The sequence below is a fragment of the Salmo salar genome, chromosome ssa11 (genome assembly GCF_905237065.1).
Source record: "Salmo salar chromosome ssa11, Ssal_v3.1, whole genome shotgun sequence".
NCBI classification, from domain to species: Eukaryota; Metazoa; Chordata; class Actinopteri; order Salmoniformes; family Salmonidae; genus Salmo; species Salmo salar.
In genome coordinates this window covers 23678993-23699111 of record NC_059452.1, presented here as the reverse complement: position 1 = coordinate 23699111, position 20119 = coordinate 23678993, and the positions used below count along the sequence as shown (strand labels likewise).

Sequence of the window (20119 nt, the reverse complement as noted above, 5' to 3'; positions counted from 1 at the left end):
CACACCAAGGTCAGCATTATGGTCATCACGGAGACGGATTTACGAGGCTTGCTGGAGCTATCGTTGAGGGAAGCTCGCCTAATTAAAAACACTGCGGCGCACTGATGAAATTACCTCCTGCCCGCCTCATTTGCATACACGCCAGGGGATTAGCCGGGCTGGACTTGGAAGGAATCAATTTCCTTTGTGTTGTGTTCACGTTCCTCCTACTTCCCTCTGGCCGTGTTTTATTGACGTGTAAACACATCATTCTCCCTGCCTGCCGTTTTCACAATGTCCTTTTAAATGACATGTTTGCTTTTGCCCTCCCTGGCTGGATTGATGAGGAGTACATTTTACACAGTAAACTGGAGACTCAGGGGCGCTGCAGCTGCTTTCCCCTTTAAGGTGTCTGTCTGTCTGTCTGTCTGTCTGTCTGTCTGTCTGTCTGTCTGTCTGTCTGTCTGTCTGTCTGTCTGTCTGTCTGTCTGTCTGTCTGTCTGTCTGTCTGTCTGTCTGTCTGTCTGTCTGTCTGTCCTTCATAGGTGAACCACGATTGAGAGGATGTCTGGTTTCATCTAGTTTCCCTCTCAGTCCCACTGGTCTACCTGCGCTTCTAGATAACCTGACATAATCCGCTTCAATGTTTCTCTGGGAATATCTCTATCTCACGCATACACCTGCCACCTGTACACACGCAGGCACGCATCCGAGCACACACACCCATGCACACACACACACTCATATGGTCAGGTGCTATGAGAGGGACCTCAGAAAAATACAATTGGCTCAAACAGGGCAGCACGGCTGGCCCTTAAATGTACACAGAGAGCTAACATTAATAATATGTATGCAAATCTCTCATGGCTCAAAGTGGAGGAGAGATTGACTTCATGACTACTTGTTTTTGTAAGAAGTGTTAACACGCTGAATGCACCGAGGTGTCTGTTTAAACTAGATATGCAACCAGAGGTCTCTTCACAGTCCCCAAGTCCAGAACAAACTATGGGAGGCGCACAGTACTACATAGAGCCATGGCTACATGGAACTCTATTCCACATCAGGTAACTGATGCAAGCAGTAGAATAAGATTTAAAAAACAGATAAAAATACACCTTATGGAACAGAGGACTGTGAAGAGACAAACACACAGGCACAGACACACACACCTGCACCTTAGAGACTATTTGCACCTCAGAGAATATCTGCACCTTATCTGCACTGACTCTCCAGATATGAACCCTTACACACACGCACACTCACATGCACACGCTCACATGCACACACAAACACACACACACACACACACACACACATACACACACACACACACACACACACACACACACACACACACACACACACACACACACACACACACACACACACACAAACACAGCTGTTCAATAATATACTATTTATTCAACTCTGCGACCAAGACACTATCCATTTTATATTTGTAACATAGTCATACTTGACATAGCACATTAATCATGAATATTGTATATCCTACTGTGTAGATATCAGTCTTATTACTATGCATACTACTTCGTTTTGATTGACCTCTGATTAATATTGTTTGATATTGTAATGCCATGTTGAGGGGCTGGCACGCAAGTATTTCACTGCACTTTTTATACCTGCTGCCAACTGTGTATGTGACAAATAACATTTAATTTGACACACACACAACAACAGTGTCACACAATGTGCTAGTGACACAGACAGAGCAATATGCTGTGGAAATTTTCATCGCTGGGCGTTGTTGTCTGTCACTGTCACAGTACAGAGCCATCCCTCTCTCAAACACACATTCGGACATGAAGGCAAGCATGCACACACACTCTCCAGAGTCCTAATGTACTCAGACGGTCACCACAGAAGACAACCTACACCCCTCACTTTCTCATCATCTTCCTCTCTTTGTTCTGCTCTATCTGACACCCTCCCACTCACACACACACCTCCCTCTCTCTCAGAACAGGAATGGCTGTGCCTGTGACAGCTACAGATACCTCCATGATGTCCAGTAGTGAATCCCTCGTCTTTTTAAAGCACACTATACATCTCATCAGACCCTTTCTAAAGACAGCAGGACAACCCCAGCTCTCTGAGGCTTCCAGTTGATTAGCACTGTGCTGACAGACAGACAGAAACAGAGAAATAAGGGGTTGTCAATGAAAACGCAGCTCTTAATGAGCTAAAGGGTTTGTCTTTGTCACTCAGAGACAGCGTGTTTCCTGGGGATGTGGGTGGTGGGAAAGATGGAGGGAGAGAGGGAGGCAGGGAGGGAGGGAGGGAGGGACAGTGTCAGAGTCACTGAAGAGTGAAGGAAAAAATGGCAGTAGGGAGAGAGTCTAATCAGATATACTGTATACCCATTACAGGATATCTATCCAACTGTCCCAATAGGTGATGGACAGTGATGTTCACTGTACTTAGACTTGAACAGATTAAAGGATAAACATTTGAAAGTTTATTATTGGAATTCTTGATTATAGTATTATAGCTAGAGTAGGTGCATCAATGTCTCACTCTCTACACTCTTTGGAAAAAAAGTGTTCCAAAATGTTAATTTGCGGAGGGATAGGGTTCTACCTAGAACTGTTTTGATCTGAATAACTATTTTAGGAAGAAAATTGTTATTTGTAAGGCAAATGGTTCTACCTAGGACCTTTAACATCTTAAAAAAATGTTTTTGGAAGAAAGTGTTATTTGATTCTTTGGAAGGGAAGAAGGACATTTTGGAAGCCAAGAAGGGTTCTATATAAACTCAGCAAAAAAAGAAACGTTCTCTCACTGTCAACTGCATTTATTTTCAGCAAACGTAACATACGTAAATATTTGTATGAACATAGCAAGATTCAACAACAGACATAAACTGATCAAGTTCCACAGACATGTGACTAATGGAAATGGAATAATGTGTCCCTGAACAAAGGGGGGGGGTCAAAAATTTAAAGTAACAGTCAGTATTTGGTGTGGCCACCAGCTGCATTAAGTACTGCAGTGCATCTCCTCCTCATGGACTGCACCAGATTTGCCAGTTCTTGCTGTGAGATGTTACCCCACTTTTCCAACCAGGCACCTGCAAGTTCCCGGACATTTCTGGGGGGAATGGCCCTAGCCCTCACCCTCCGATCCAACAGGTCCCAGACGTGCTCAATGGGATTGAGATCTGGGCTCTTCGCTGGCCATGGCAGAACACTGACATTCCTGTCTTGGTGAGACAAAACTACGACTCGTCAGTGAAGAGCACTTTTTTCCAGTCCTGTCTGGTCCAGCGACGGTGGGTTTGTGCCCATAGGCGACGTTGTTGCCGGGGATGTCTGGTGAGGACCTGTCTTACAACAAACCTACAAGCCCTCAGTCCAGCCTCTCTCAGCCTATTGCGGACAGTCTGAGCACTGATGGAGGGATTGTGCATTCCTGGTGTAACTTGGGCACTTGTTGCCATGTACCTGTCCCGCAGGTGTGATGTTCGGATGTACCAATCCTGTGCAGGTGTTGTTACACGTGGCCTGCCACTCTGAGGACGATCAGCTGTCCATCCTGTCTCCCTGTTGCTCTGTCTTAGGCGTCTCACAGTACGGACATTGCAATTTATTGCCCTGGCCACATCTGCAGTCCTCATGCCTCCTTGCAGCATGCCTAAGGCACGTTCACGCAGATAAGCAGGGAACCTGGGAATCTTTCTTTTGGTGTTTTTCAGAGTCAGTAGAAAGGCCTCTTTAGTGTCCTATGTTTTCATAACTGTGACCTTAATTGCCTCTCGTCTGTTAGCTGTTAGTGTCTTAACGACTGTTCCACAGGCGCATGTTCATTAATTGTTTATGGTTCCTTGAACAAGCATGGGAAACAGTGTTTAAACCCTTTACAATGAAGATCTGTGAAGTTATTTGGATTTTTACTAATTATCTTTGAAAGACATGGTCCTGAAAAAGGGACATTTCTTTTTTTGCTGAGTTTAGAACCATAGAGTATATCATATTTCCCAGCATGCTCTATTGCATGGTGATTTTCAGAATTGTTTATTTTAATGTGTTTTTGCATGGACATTGATTGGTTGATAAATGGTATGCTACACAAAGATAAATAATGTACATTTTTTGTAAACTAAACCAATTTGTTAATACTTTGACTTATTGCACCCATTACTGAGAGGGTTGTTCCAGTTTAGATCATTGAGGTAGTATCTGTTATCCATCTTCCCTACCATGGCAGTCATTCTCAATGCAAATTGCAGGTGATAAAAAATTCCACTTGTTGGATATCCTAACTCTGGCTGGATTCCAATAGGAATTGAACATCACTTTGCAAGCCAACATAATGTGACTTGCAAGCCTGATGTGGCCTGTAAACCAGGAATTTTCTAACAACACTGTGTTAGGGTATAACATGGCCCTCAATGAAAGGCGTTATGATATGTATGGTTCTACATAGCACCTTCTAAGACTGTACGGAAGCTCAATTGTCACCTGAAACAATTATCCCCCCTGCTATTCTCCTGTCACTGTTCTGTTCTTCATCTGCCGGTAAATCCATCAGATTTTCTATCACCACACACACCTCAGCCCTGTCCAGTCCAGTCCTGTATTGTCCTCCCATACACAGTAATAATCACCTCTAAGGATGTGGAAGAACTCTAATCCTCTGGGAACACACAGCAGGCTGCCAGCCGTCCCCTCTTCCCCCTCACCGCGTGTCACCGTGTCCCTTTGCTCAGCTCAGCCAGTCTCGGAGGCCTTAGGTTTATTTCTGACAGCCACATTGGACCCAACACAAAGCCAACTTGTAATTGACAGGGTGGCAGGAGGGATAGGGTGTAGGAGGGTGGGAGGTATCTATCAACCCCTGATAAACGTTCATTAGAAATGCTGTGGTTTGGTACTAGGAAAAAGTATTTCTGAACAGACATTTGTGCTGCCGTGTGCATTATTGTGCTTGTGACTGTCTGTGAACTAGCGCACACATCTCTTTGGGTGTGTGTGATCTCTCATCACAACATTATCTGTTGCACACACACACACACACACACACACACACACACACACACACACACACACACACACACACACACACACACATACACACACACACACACATTCATGGTTCTCTGCCACCAGTAAAGTCCTTAGGGGTGTTTATTACTCTTTTCCTCTGGCTGGCAGCTCTGTGTTGAACTGTTGTAGGGGGTGAGCTGGATGCGCAGGGCATGCCTGAGGCAACAAAGAAACTTCTCTACATCTCTGTGGACTTAAGTAGCGCTTCTATCATCCTTTCCTCGTTCTTCATCTCCCTTTCCTTGCTATCCCTCTTGCTTTTTCATGCTTTTTAGGGACTTCAGTCAGTATTTCTGTTCTCTCTCTCTCTCTCTCTCTCCCTCTTCCTCTCTCTTTCTCTCGCTCTATACTCTCTCTCTTCTCTCTTCTACTTTTCATATTTAGTCATTTAACAGGCACCCTTATCCAGAGTGACTTGCAATCAGTGCATTGATCAACTAAAGGTAGGTAAAACATCACATATCACAATTATTGCAATTGTGACTTTCTTCAAAATAGTCCCTTCTCTCTGTCCTCCAGTCGTGCTGCCCCGTCGGCTGAGTTCTCAGTGGACCGTATCCGTCACCTGATGTCCTTCCTCACCATGCTGGGGCCCAGCCCTGACTGGAACGTGGGGCTGTCTGCAGAGGACCTCTGCACCAAGGAGTGTGGTTGGGCCCAGAGGGTTGTCCAAGATATGATCCCCTGGGATGCAGGCACTGACAACGGGGTCACCTATGAGGTCAGTGACCCCCTCAAAATGTCACAACTACACGCTCTAATATTCACACTATCACTACCACAGTGATTCTAACCATAACCCTGGAGCTCAAGCCCCAGACATCACACATCACTCACACCACCTACTGTATAAAATCACACATTCTTATAGGGCTGGGAGTTCCCAGGGACCTCACGATACCATATTATCATGATACTTAGGTGCCGATATGATATCTATTGCGATTCTCATGAATCTATATGTATTACTATTCGATACTGCAATGCGATGTTCCAAACATTCATCTGCTGCAGAGGGACAAAAGAGCCATGACAAAATGACTTTTGATCAGTCATGGAAATAAATGTGCTGAAAACAAATTGGCTCAGTATTTAAAAAGAAGATGGAGAACAAGCTATGAAGGAAAAATACTGTAATTTTGGTGCATGTACAGCCGGCTAGCACAAAAATAATATTAAGATATTGTCAAAAATAATATTGCAATACACTGAGTGTACAAAACATTAGGAACACTTTTCTAATATTGACTTGCACCCACTTTTGCCCTCAGAACTGCCTCAATTCATCGGGGCATGGACTCTACAAGGTGTCAAAAGCTTCCTACATTTCTGTCAAGTTGTCTGGAGGTCGTTTGGGTGGTTCTTGATACACACGGAAAACTGTTGAGCGTGAAAAACCCAGCAGCATTGCAATTCCTGCCACATTCAAACCGGTGCGGCTGGCACCTACTACTATACCCCGTTCAAAGGCACTTCAATATTTTGTCTTTTCCATTTACCTTCTGAATGGCACACATACACAATCCATGTGTATGTGAAGGCTTAATAATCCTTCTTTAACCTGTCTCCTCCCCTTCATCTAAACTGATTGAAGTGGATTTAACAAGTGACATCAATAAGGTACTATAGCTTTCACCAAGATTCACCTGGTCAGTCTGTCATGGAAGAGCAGGTGTTCCTAATGTTTTGTACACTCTGTATATATGTCAATATATTATTTTTCCATGTGGACAGACTGGTTGAGGAGAGTCTATGACTGTGCTGTGCTGTGTGAGCTCACAGACAGACCTTTGGCTGATCCCTTGGAGTTCACAGACGAACCTGTTGAACTGTTACTCCCCTGTTGAATTTGGCTCGCCCCACCAATGACCTTACTCATATCAAATGTCTGGAGCCTCAGACATACTTACAGTGTACTTGGGTGGAAGAAAGAACACGTTGTGTAAGAACCGGTCAAGAGTTATGAAATGAGGTTGTATAGTGTTTTATTATTGAACTGTGTCTATATATTTTAGTGGTCTCTGTTGTTTCAGGAAGCCTGAAGTTGACGTTTGGAGTTGTTAAAACAGCTCCTGGTAACCTCCTGTGGCGTTCTCTCTCACTGTGTGACTCTGCTCTCCACTGGTGTGAAACAGTAGGATGTATGTAGTGATGTAGCAACCGCATTCTGTACATTGTAATTGAATCAGAAGTTCACAGGTGTGAAAGATTTTGATCACAACAGCACTTTTACGAAGTTACATGTCAACCCTTCATGTTCAGACTAGTGGATGGCTAGTGGATGGCTTGTTTTCCAGTGTTGTGCCTTCAGAAGCCCTGTGGCTGTGTTTGCTGTGTTAGCCCCCTGCTAGCAGACGTTTGCTGCAGACTAATGACAACAGTTTCACCACATAACCCCATAACCCACAGTGTCCCTGACCCAGATCTATGGATTCATGTTGTTTTAGTGGATGTGGCTTTGTGACTTGTATAGTCTAGGTTTGCCAGTCTTAGGAGGCCATATGTTATTTGTGCTGGGACAAGACTATATTATAGATGTATTGCATACCTCCATATTGCACATGAAGAGACCTATTGCAACCTTTCAAGGTTATCTGCAAATACATATTTTATCACTGATATCATGACACTGTTCCTCAATACTACAATGGAACACATATTGACATGAAAAGCAAAGTCATGTATCTATGTTGACTCTTCATTTGTGTGTGTGTGTTCTGACCTCCAGTCTCCCAACAAGCCCACAGTCCCTCAGGAGAAGATCCGCCCCCTGACTAGCCTGGACCACCCCCAGAGCCCCTTCTACGACCCTGAGGGGGGCGCCATCACCCCCGTGGCCAGGGTAGTAGTGGAGCGCATCGCCCGAAAGGTCTGTTCATCCAATCATCTCTCTCCATTTCTTCCATTCTTTTGGCTGCTACATCTCTCCAACTTGTTGCCTCGATCCTCTTTCTTTGCTCACTTCAATTCCTATTTCCATTCTCTTTCTGTCTCATGCTCTACTCACTCCTCATGTTCTTTCCCTCCAGCTGTCACCAACACAACCTGATTTCATGCACATCAAGGCATTGTTTGAGGTTCGCTCTAAGATCTCAAAGCGGTTGCAAACGTTTGATTATGTGCCTGTGTTCATAACGTTGTTTCGGTATACGATTCGAAATGAGAAGGTAAACAAACAGTACAATGGAACATATTGGTGTACTGAACTAGAAATGTCAACTTTAAAGCTTCAGACACTGAGAGGAAGAGACATATTTTTCAGTCTGAGAAGAAAGTAACTTAATTTTAACTCCCTCTGCATTGCTCCAGTGTCTAACTGAAGATGTTGTGGGTCAACACAGCTGTAGATATAGATGTTAGTTGTATAGGTGCAGTTTGAAGAGAACAGGTGTTGAACAGTGATGTAAATGTCAGTGGACTATAGCATTTACACAGCATCCTGCCTGGCAGACTCAACTAGAATCTCTCCATCTACTCATAGTCTTTATCAATATATTGATCCTCACACACTGAAGCACAATCCTGCTATGCCCTCCGACGTACCATCAAACAGGCAAAGCGCTAAGATTAAATCGTACTACACCGACCAACTGGCAGGTGTCTTCACTGACATTTTCAACGTGTCCCTGATTGAGTCTGTAATACCAACATGTTTCAAGCAGACCACTGTAGTCCCTGTGCCCAAGAACACTAAGGCAACCTGCCTAAATGACTACACACCCATAGCACTCACATCCGTAGCCATGAAGTGCTTTGAAAGGCTGATAATGGCTCACAACACCATTATCCCAGAAACCCTAGACCCACTCCAATTTGCATACCGCCCAAACAGATCCACAGATGACGCAATCTCTACTGCACTCCACAATGCCCTTTCCCACCTAGACAAAAGGAACACCTACGTGAGAATGCTATTCATTGACTACAGCTCAGCGTTCAACACCATAGTACCCTCAAAGCTAATCACTAAGCTAAGGACCCTGGGACTAAACACCTCCCTCTGCAACTGGATCCTGGACTTCCTGACGGGTCGCCCCCAGGTGGTGAGGGTAGGTAGCATCACATCTGCCACGCTGATCCTCAACACTGGAGCCCCTCAGGAGTGCGTGCACAGTCCCCACCTGTACTCCCTGTTCACCCATGACTGCGTGGCCAGGCACGACTCCAACACCATTAAGTTTGCCAAAGACACAACAGTGGTAGGCCTGATCCCCGACAACAATGAGACCGCCTTTAGGGAAGAGGTCAGAGACCTGGCTGGGTGGTGCCAGAACAACAACCTATCCCTCAACGTAACCAAGACTAAGGAGATGATTGGAAAAGGAGGACCGAGCACACCCCCATTCTCATGGACGGGGCTGTAGTGGAGCAGGTTGAGAGCTTCAAGTTCCTTGGTGTCCACATCACCAACAAAATAGAATGGTCCAAACACAACAAGACAGTCGTGAAGAGGGCACGACAAAGCCTATTTCCCCTCAGGAAACTAAAAAGATGTGGCATGGGTCCTCATATCCTCAAAAGGTTCTACAGCTGCAACATCGAGAGCATCACTGTCTCGTACGGCAACTGCTCGGCCTCCGACCGCAAGGCACTACAGAGGGTAGTGGACCTCTACACCAGGTGGTGTCAGAGGAAGGCCCTAAAAATTGTAAAAGACCCCAGCCACCCCATATGCATAGTCACTTTAACCATACCTACATGTACATACTACCTCAATTAGCCCGACTAACCGGTCCCTGTATATAGCCTCGCTACTGTTATAGCCTCGCTGTTGTATATAGCCTCGCTACTGTTATTTTTCACTGTCTTTTTACTGTTGTTTTTTATTTCTTTACTTATCTATCGTTTACCTAATACCTATTTTTTACTTAAAAATTGCACTGTTGGTTAGGGCCTGTAAGTAAGCATTTCACTGTAAGGTGAACCTGTTGTATTCGGCACACGTGACAAATAAACTTTGATTTGATTTGGAATCGCACACACACAGCAACCCCCCCAGCCCCACACACACCCTATCACTCTGATCGTTTGTCACTTGACCTAAGCGGACCTCTGTTGTTATGACAGCTGAATGCCATTATCAGCATGTCCCCATATCACAGCCCCGTTCGCTAGAAAGTTAAATAACTAGTATGTATTCCACAACGCAGGCCTGTGTTTGTCTGTCCGCAGGGAGAGCAGTGCAACGTCGTGCCTGATAACGTGGATGACATTGTGGCTGATATCGCCCAGGAGGAGAAAGAGGAAGGTTTGTGTCTCTCTTTATCTCTCTCTCCCCTCTGAGTCCCTGTATCTCCCCAACTCTGCCAACAAAGGTTATAACAGAGGAGTGATAAGCAAGAGAGAGGAGAAAGGCATGTCTCTCGCTCTCTCTCATTCTCCCTCTGCCCATCTCCAGGAGTGGGAGATTAGAACCAGAGCTTGAGAAACAGTTGAATTAGTTAACCCAGCTCAGCATAATCGTCCTCCATGTCTCTCTCTCTCTCTCTCTCTCTCTCTCTCTCTCTCTCTCTCTCTCTCTCTCCCTCTCTCCCTCTCTCTCTCTGTCTCTCTCTCTCCTCTCTCTCTCTCTCTCTCATGGGAATGCTGCACAGATGGAATCGTAAGCAGATTTGATCAGTAGTGGCATTTTCAATAAATTAGTAAGGCTGCAGTTGAGATTGCTCCAAGTGAATATTCGCTCCTTAACATGTCCCAGGGACAGAGATGTTTGATTTGAGTCAGATGAATGTTTCAATAGCACATCACTTAGTGAGGAGGGGCTTAGGCACTCAACACACACCTGAGGAAACACATAACTAGTTATGACTTTGAACGTTTGTGTTTGTGCCCTTCATTTGATTAATGTCTTTCTCCTCTCTCTCTCTCTCTCTCTCCCCACCCCTCTCTCTTCCTCTAAGCCCTCTCTCTCCCCTCCTCTGCCACCCTTTCTCCCCCCTCCCTTCCCACTCTCTCTCTCTCTCTCTCTCTCTGTCTTGCTCTCTCTCTCTCGTTCTCACTTTCCCTCCCTTCAGACGACACTCCAGAGACGTGTATCTACTCCAACTGGTCTCCCTGGTCAGCCTGCAGCTCAGCCACCTGTGACAAGGGCAAGAGGATGAGACAGAGGATGCTGAAGGCCCAGTTGGACCTCAGTGTACCCTGTCCTCACACCCAGGACTTTGAGCCCTGCATGGGGCCTGGCTGCAGCGACGAGGGTCAGTATGTTGGATGTACTAGGCAGCTCATGAGACATGGCGGGGTTTCGAACACAGGTTAACCTCAGATTTACAAGACTGTGTTTGCCTCCTGAGCTAAAGCCGATATATTAGCTCAGGGAGCTAACACAAGTCTTTGTCTCAGGCAATGTTACTCAACACATGAACGTGGTTCACCGAACCACCCCCTTTACACAAATATATATTGACATGAACACATATAGTGCAATACAATCTAGGATACAATCTGGAAATGTGTGTTTCTTGTTGCTGGCTTGGTGTATAAACACCCATCTAAAAACAAACTTCAACATCCTACCAAGTCCCTGTATGAGCTCTAGGAGCTTTATTAGTGTGGACATCATCTTTGTTAGCATTTCATAGGTTATTGCAAAGAGTCAGACAGGGAAAGGTAAAATCTGGTTTACTGCAGGTCTTTATTGGTGTTGGGTCATCGATAAAGCCCCCAGCTCGTTTGTAGCTCAGCCAATAAAGTTGTAGCAGCATAGAGGTGAGGGGGACACTGTGTTTCTGAGACAAGCCTATAAAATGTGTAATGGGCTAAAGCTGCTGGGAGGCCACAGTGGATACTAAGGCTTTATTAAAAGACATATAACAAGTTATGAGAATACACACAGGGGGCATCACGTCTTTGCTGCTTGCAGTGAAAGACTAATGAATAATAAAATAGGCTTGGGTATGTGTGTGTGTGTGTGTGTGTGTGTGTGTGTGTGTGTGTGTGTGTGTGTGTGTGTGTGTGTGTGTGTGTGTGTGTGTGTGTGTGTGTGTGTGTGTGTGTGTGTGTGTACGGGTCCCATACACACACACATGGGCTCTTATTCGGGGCTCTTATTCATGATTTGTTTATTATTAATGATTCATTAATGATTTTCTCATCTTATTAATGATGAGCTTCTTTATTGAGCAGAGCTTAATGAGTCTTTCAGTCTGGAGAGGGAGGGTTTAGATATAAATCCATGTGAGTCTCACCCAGAACGATTCTTATCCTGCCTCCCTCCCAACGGAACATAATGCAACAACAGCAGGGGGTTTATATAAATGAGGAGAAACATGTCTGCTGCATAAATGTGTTCACAGCTCATGCATTTTCAAAGCTCTTGGGTAACACTTTGGGTACAGGCGTACTGGTACAAGATTTTTGGGTAACACTGTGGGTACAGGCCGCCTACTGGTATAAGCTCTTGGGTAACACTTTGGGTACATGCGTACTGGTACAAGATTTTTGGGTAACACTGTGGGTACAGGCCGCCTACTGGTATAAGCTCTTGGGTAACACTTTGGGTACATGCGTACTGGTACAAGATTTTTGGGTAACACTGTGGGTACAGGCCGCCTACTGGTATAAGCTCTTGGGTAACACTTTGGGTACATGCGTACTGGTACAAGCTCTTGCGTAACACTTTGGGTACAGGCATACTGGTACAAGCTCTTGGGTAACACTTTGGGTACAGGCGTACTGGTACAAGCTCTTGGGTAACACTTTGGGTACAGGCGTACTGGTACAAGCTCTTGGGTAACACTTTGGGTACAGGCGTACTGGTACAAGCTCTTGGGTAACACTGTGGGTACAGGCGTACTGGTACAAGCTCTTGTGTAACACTGTGGGTACAGGCGTACTGGTACAACCTCTTGGGTAACACTGTGGGTACAGGCGTACTGGTACAAGCTCTTGTGTAACACTGTGGGTACAGGCGTACTTGTACAAGCTCTTGGGTAACACTGTGGGTACAGGCATACTGGTACAAGCTCTTGTAATGGCCATGAGCTGACATAGATGCTCATAGTCTCCTATTGTCTTATTATGATAAATGAGACTAACAGAAGGTCCGATAATGTAGATGCATCATACACTGGTTGATTATATAAAGTGTGATGTAGCTACTAACACTGTAAGGACATTAAAATCCTGAATGCAACTCAAATGCCATATAACTGACTCTGACCTTCTGCACTTTGCCCCTGACCTCTCAGAAGGGTCCACCTGCACGATGTCAGAGTGGATCACCTGGTCTCCGTGCAGCATGTCATGTGGGATGGGCCTGCGGTCCCGGGAACGCTATGTCAAGCAGTTCCCTGACGATGGCTCTGTGTGTACCTTACCTACTGAGGAGAACGAGAAGTGTATTGTGAACGAGGAATGCAGTGAGTAGCTTTAACCCCTGAAATCAAGGGTTCACAAAGTCATTTATCACAAACATTGCTGCTTTTACCAAAGTTTTTGTTTTTAATCAGGTAAACAAACATTTTCCGAGGTATAGGAAACTTTTGATTAATCTGTGTATGTACTTTTCATACAAACAAATCTATGTATTTCTATGATGTAGATAAATGAGGCTCATTGTGTGCATCAATTCACAGTGGAAGAGCATCTGCTAAATTATTCAAATGTACTGTTCAAACTATTAGGATGATGTATAATTATGCGTGATTACAGGACAAAGTAATGCAAATGTGGATTAAGTTCTGTCTCTCCCATTGAACACACCCACTCCCCTTCTCTTCCTCTCTCCCACCCTCCCTCCCCTCTTCCCTCTCCCCTTCTCATTCGCTCCTCCGCTTCCCTTCCCCCTCTCTGCCTTTTCCCCTCTTAACTGTCTGATCCCCCCTCCCTCTCTTCAGCCCCCAACAGTTGTCTGGTGACAGAGTGGGGTGAGTGGGACTCCTGCAGTGCCACCTGTGGGCTGGGCATGAAGAGGAGGGAACGCATGGTGAAGATGCCTCCACCAGACGGCTCCATCTGTGGGGCTGAGGTGCTGGAGGTGGAGAAGTGCATGATGCCAGAGTGTCGTGAGTAACATACACACACACACACTCACACACACACACTCACACATACGCACTCACACACACATATTCCCACGCACTCACACGCACACAGATAAGCATAAGAAGGCTTATACAAACAAACATACACATGCACACACACGCTCATCTGTACACACACCTGCACACTTACACACACCACAACAAATGCCAACTACATGAAATCAGATAGACATTGTATGTGACACTGATTCTGTGTGGGTCCTGTGTACACAGACACCATCCCCTGTATGCTGTCTCCGTGGTCTGACTGGAGTGACTGCAGTGTGACGTGTGGGAAGGGCATGCGGACGAGGCAGCGCGTGCTCAAGTCTCCTGTGGAGCTGGGAGAGTGTACAGAGGACCTGGAGCAGGTGGAGAAGTGCATGCTGCCAGAGTGTCGTAAGGAACACACATACACACACACACACACACATTGGAGCGAACCTACTTTATTCATGTGTGGACACACCAAGAAACAGTTCTGCACATGTGTAATTCATAATAATGCTGATTAGTATCTTCATTGTGCAACCTAACATCTGTCTGCTTGTAATACTCTCCCTATCATATCCACATGCATACACACATAAAACACACTTGGCTTGTTAGTGTGTACACATCGGTTTGACATCTGCGTTAGGAGTGCCCATAGTCTCATCTCCAGCCCAAACTCTCCCAGATAGTGTTATCATGAGAATACCCTGGTGGGGTATTAGCTGGTTTATATGAGAGGGAACAGCTTCCTCAAGCTGCTCCTCCATTGGAACCCAGAAGTGCCCATGTGCTCTCACATTTAAGCCTTAATCGGTTATATACAGTTGAAGTCGGAGGTTTACATACACTTAAGGTGGGGTCATTAAAACTAGTTTTTCAACCACTCCACAAATGTATTGTTAACAAACTATAATTTTGGCAAGTCAGTTAGGACATCTACCTTGTGCATGACACAAGTAGATTTTCCAACAGTTGTTTACAGACAGATTATTTCACTTATAATTCACTGTATCACAATTCCAGTGGGTTTACATACACTAAGTTGAATGTGCCTTTAAACAGCTTGGAAAATTCCAGAAAATGAGTTCATGGCTTTAGAAGCTTCTGATAGGCTAATTGACATAATTTGAGTCAATTGTGGGTGTACCTGTGGATGTATTTCAAGGCCTACCTTCATGGGAAAATCAAAATAAATCAGCCAAGACCTCAGAAAAAAAATTGTAGACTTCCACAAGTCTGGTTCATCCTTGGGAGCAATTTCCAAATGCTTGAAGGTATCACGTTCATCTGTACAAAGAATAGTACGTAAGTATAAACATCATGAGACCACGCAGCCGTCATACCGCTCAGGAAGGAGACGTCTCCTAGAGATGAACGTTCTTTGGTGCAAAAAGTGCAAATCAATCCCAGAACAACAGCAAAGGACCTTATGAAGATGCTGGAGGAAACAGGTACAAAAGTATCTATATCCACAGTAAAACGAGACTTATATCGACATAACCTGAAAGTCCGCTCAGGAAGGAAGAAGTCACTGCTCCAAAACATTTACATTTACATTTAAGTCATTTAGCAGACGCTCTTATCCAGAGCGACTTACAAATTGGTGCATTCACCTTATAATATCCAGTGGAACAACCACTTTACAATAGTGCATCTAAATCTTTTAAGGGGGGGGTTAGAAGGATTACTTTATCCTATCCCAGGTATTCCTTGAAGAGGTGGGGTTTCAGGTGTCTCCGGAAGGTGGTGATTGACTCCGCTGTCCTGGCGTCGTGAGGGAGCTTGTTCCACCATTGGGGTGCCAGAGCAGCGAACAGTTTTGACTGGGCTGAGCGGGAACTGTGCTTCCTCAGAGGTAGGGAGGCGAGCAGGCCAGAGGTGGATGAACGGAGTGCCCTTGTTTGGGTGTAGGGCCTGATCAGAGCCTGAAGGTACGGAGGTGCCGTTCCCCTCACAGCTCCGTAGGCAAGCACCATGGTCTTGTAGCGGATGCGAGCTTCGACTGGAAGCCAGTGGAGAGAGCGGAGGAGCGGGGTGACGTGAGAGAACTTGGGAAGGTTGAACACCAGACGGGCTGCGGCGTTCTGGATGAGTTGTAGGGGTTTAATGGCACAGGCAGGGAGCCCAGCCAACAGCGAGTTGCAATAATCCAGACGGGAGATGACAAGTGCCTGGATTAGGACCTGCGCCGCTTCCTGTGTGAGGCAGGGTCGTACTCTGCGAATGTTGTAGAGCATGAACCTACAGGATCGGGTCACCGCCTTGATGTTGGTGGAGAACGACAGGGTGTTGTCCAGGGTCACGCCAAGGCTCTTAGCACTCTGGGAGGAGGACACAAGGGAGTTGTCAACCGTGATGGCGAGATCATGGAACGGGCAGTCCTTCCCCGGGAGGAAGAGCAGCTCCGTCTTGCCGAGGTTCAGCTTGAGGTGGTGATCCGTCATCCACACTGATATGTCTGCCAGACATGCAGAGATGCGATTCGCCACCTGGTTGTCAGAAGGGGGAAAGGAGAAGATTAATTGTGTGTCATCTGCATAGCAATGATATGAGAGACCATGTGAGGATATGACAGAGCCAAGTGACTTGGTGTATAGCGAGAATAGGAGTGGGCCAAGAACAGAGCCCTGGGGGACACCAGTGGTGAGAGCACGTGGTGCGGAGACAGATTCTCGCCACGCCACCTGGTAGGAGCGACCTGTCATGTAGGACGCAATCCAAGCGTGGGCGGCGCCGGAGATGCCCAGCTCGGAGAGGGTGGAGAGGAGGATCTGATGGTTCACGGTATCAAAGGCAGCAGATAGGTCTAGAAGGATGAGAGCAGAGGAGAGAGAGTTAGCTTTAGCAGTGCGGAGAGCCTCCGTGACACAGAGAAGAGCAGTCTCAGTTGAATGCCCAGTCTTGAAACCTGACTGATTAGGATCAAGAAGGTCATTCTGAGAGAGATAGCAAGAGAGCTGGCCAAGGACGGCGCGTTCAAGAGTTTTGGAGAGAAAGGAAAGAAGGGATACTGGTCTGTAGTTGTTGACATCGGAGGGATCGAGTGTAGGTTTTTTCAGAAGGGGTGCAACTCTCGCTCTCTTGAAGACGGAAGGGACGTAGCCAGCGGTCAAGGATGAGTTGATGAGCGAGGTGAGGTAGGGGAGAAGGTCTCCGGAAATGGTCTGGAGAAGAGAGGAGGGGATAAGGTCAAGTGGGCAGGTTGTTGGGCGGCCGGCCGTCACAAGACGCGAGATTTCATCTGGAGAGAGAGGGGAGGAAGAGGTCAAAGCACAGGGTAGGGCAGTGTGAGCAGGACCAGCAGTGTCGTTTGACTTAGCAAACGAGGATCGGATGTCGTCAACCTTCTTTTCAAAATGGTTGACGAAGTCATCCGCAGAGAGGGAGGAGGGGGGAGGGGGAGGAGGATTCAGGAGGGAGGAGAAGGTAGCAAAGAGCTTCCTAGGGTTAGAGGCAGATGCTTGGAGTTTAGAGTGGTAGAAAGTGGCTTTAGCAGCAGAGACAGAAGAGGAAAATGTAGATAGGAGGGAGTGAAAGGATGCCAGGTCCGCAGGGAGGCGAGTTTTCCTCCATTTCCGCTCGGCTGCCCGGAGCCCTGTTCTGTGAGCTCGCAGTGAGTCGTCGAGCCACGGAGCAGGAGGGGAGGACCGAGCCGGCCTGGAGGATAGGGGACAGAGGAAATCAAAGGATGCAGAGAGGGGAGGAGAGGAGGGTTGAGGAGGCAGAATCAGGAGATAGGTTGGAGAAGGTTTGAGCAGAGGGAAGAGATGATAGGATGGAAGAGGAGAGAGTAGCGGGAGAGAGAGCGCGAAGGTTGGGACGGCGCAATACCATCCGAGTAGGGGCAGAGTGAGAAGTGTTGGATGAGAGCGAGAGGGAAAAGGATACAAGGTAGTGGTCGGAGACTTGGAGGGGAGTTGCAATGAGATTAGTGGAAGAACAGCATCTAGTAAAGATGAGGTCAAGCGTATTGCCTGCCTTGTGAGTAGGGGGGGAAGGTGAGAGGGTGAGGTCGAAAGAGGAGAGGAGTGGAAAGAAGGAGGCAGAGAGGAATGAGTCGAAGGTAGACGTGGGGAGGTTAACCTCTATGTGACCGGCGGGACGAATTCGTCCCACCTACGTAACATCCACTGCCAGCCTGTGGCGCGATTTTCAAAATCTTCAAAATCCTATTACTTCAATTTCTCAAACATATGACTATTTTACAGCCATTTAAAGATAAGACTCTCGTTAATCTAACCACACTGTCCGATTTCAAAAAGGCTTTACAACGAAAGCAAAACATTAGATTATGTCAGCAGAGTACCAAGCCAGAAATAATCAGACACCCATTTTTCAAGCCAGCATATAATGTCACCAAAACCCAGAAGACAGCTAAATGCAGCACTCACCTTTGATGATCTTCATCAGATGACAACCCTAGGACATTATGTTATACAATACATGCATGTTTTGTTCAATCAAGTTCATATTTATATCAAAAACCAGCTTTTTACATTAGCATGTGACGTTCAGAACTAGCATACCCCCCGCAAACTTACGGGGAATTCGCTAACATTTTACTAAATTACTCACGATAAACGTTCACAAAAAGCATAACAATTATTTTAAGAATTATAGATACAGACCTCCTCTATGCACTCGATATGTCCGATTTTAAAATAGCTTTTTGGTGAAAGCACATTTTGCAATATTCTAAGTATATAGCCCAGGCATCACGGGCTCGCTATTTAGACACCCGGCAAGTTTAGCACTCACCATAATCATATTTACTATTATAAAAATGTCATTACCTTTTGTTGTCTTCGTCAGAATGCACACCCAGGACGTCTACTTCAATAACAAATGTTGGTTTGGTCCAAAATAATCCATCGTTATATCCGAATAGCGGCGTTTTGTTCGTATGCGTTCCAGACACTATCCGAAATAGTAAAGAAGTGTCGCGCGCTTGGCGCAATTCCTGACAATAAAATTCAAAGTATTCAATTGCCGTACGTCGAAGCATGTCAACCGCTGTTTAAAATCAATTTTTACGTCATTTTTCTCGTAGAAAAGCGGTAAAATTCCGACAGGGAATCTCCTTTTCGGCAAACAGAGGAAAAAATCCCAAAGGCGGGGGCGGTCGGGGTCACGCGCATAAGCTAGTGTCTCTTGATGGGCCACTTGAGAAAGGCGATAATGTGTTTCAGCCTGGGGCTGGAATGACGACATTCTCTTTTTCCCGGGCTATGAGAGCCTATGGACGACGTGGGAAGTGTCACGTTAGAGCAGAGATCCTTAGTAAATGATAGAGATGGCAAAGAAGTTCCAGAAATGGTCAGACAGGCCACTTCCTGTAAAGGAATCTCTCAGGTTTTGACCTGCCATTTGAGTTCTGTTATACTCACAGACACCATTCAAACAGTTTTAGAAAATTTAGGGTGTTTTCTATCCATATGTAATAAGTATATGCATATTCTAGTTACTGAGTAGGAGTGGTAACCAGATTAAATCGGGTATGTTTTTTATCCAGCCGTGTCAATGCTGCCCCCTAGCCCTAACAGGTTAAAGTCACCCAGAACTGTGAGAGGTGAGCCATCCTCAGGAAAGGAACTTATCAAGGCGTCAAGCTCATTGATGAACTCTCCAAGGGAACCTGGAGGGCGATAAATGATAAGGATGTTAAGCTTGAAAGGGCTGGTAACTGTGACAGCATGGAATTCAAATGAGGAGATAGACAGATGGGTCAGGGGAGAAAGAGAGAATGTCCACTTGGGAGAGATGAGGATTCCAGTGCCACCACCCCGCTGGCTCGATGCTCTAGGGGTATGCGAGAACACGTAGTCAGACGAGGAGAGAGCAGTAGGAGTAGCAGTGTTATCTGTGGTAATCCATGTTTCCGTCAGCGCCAGGAAGTCTAGGGACTGGAGGGTAGCATAGGCTGAGATGAACTCAGCCTTGTTGGCCGCAGACCGGCAGTTCCAGAGGCTGCCGGAGACCTGGAACTCCACGTGGGTCGTGCGCGCTGGGACCACCAGGTTAGAGTGGCAGCGGCCACGCGGTGTGGAGCGTTTGTATGGC

At 46.1% G+C, this 20119-nt stretch overlaps 1 protein-coding gene across 2 annotated transcripts in view; it reads left to right on the top strand.

The window, feature by feature from the left end:
* Positions 1 to 20119, top strand: part of LOC106562306 (spondin-1) — a 146171-nt gene that overhangs the window by 121480 nt on the left and 4572 nt on the right. Inside the window, exons 8-14 of one of the 2 annotated variants that reach the window (XM_045689214.1) lie at positions 5562 to 5763; positions 7771 to 7911; positions 10215 to 10290; positions 11057 to 11239; positions 13232 to 13402; positions 13880 to 14047; positions 14300 to 14464. In XM_045689214.1, coding sequence (XP_045545170.1) covers positions 5562 to 5763; positions 7771 to 7911; positions 10215 to 10290; positions 11057 to 11239; positions 13232 to 13402; positions 13880 to 14047; positions 14300 to 14464 — 1106 coding nt within the window. Of the gene's footprint in view, positions 1 to 5540; positions 5764 to 7770; positions 7912 to 10214; positions 10291 to 11056; positions 11240 to 13231; positions 13403 to 13879; positions 14048 to 14299; positions 14465 to 20119 lie in introns of both variants that reach the window. The other variant, XM_045689213.1, reaches the window with a different exon arrangement.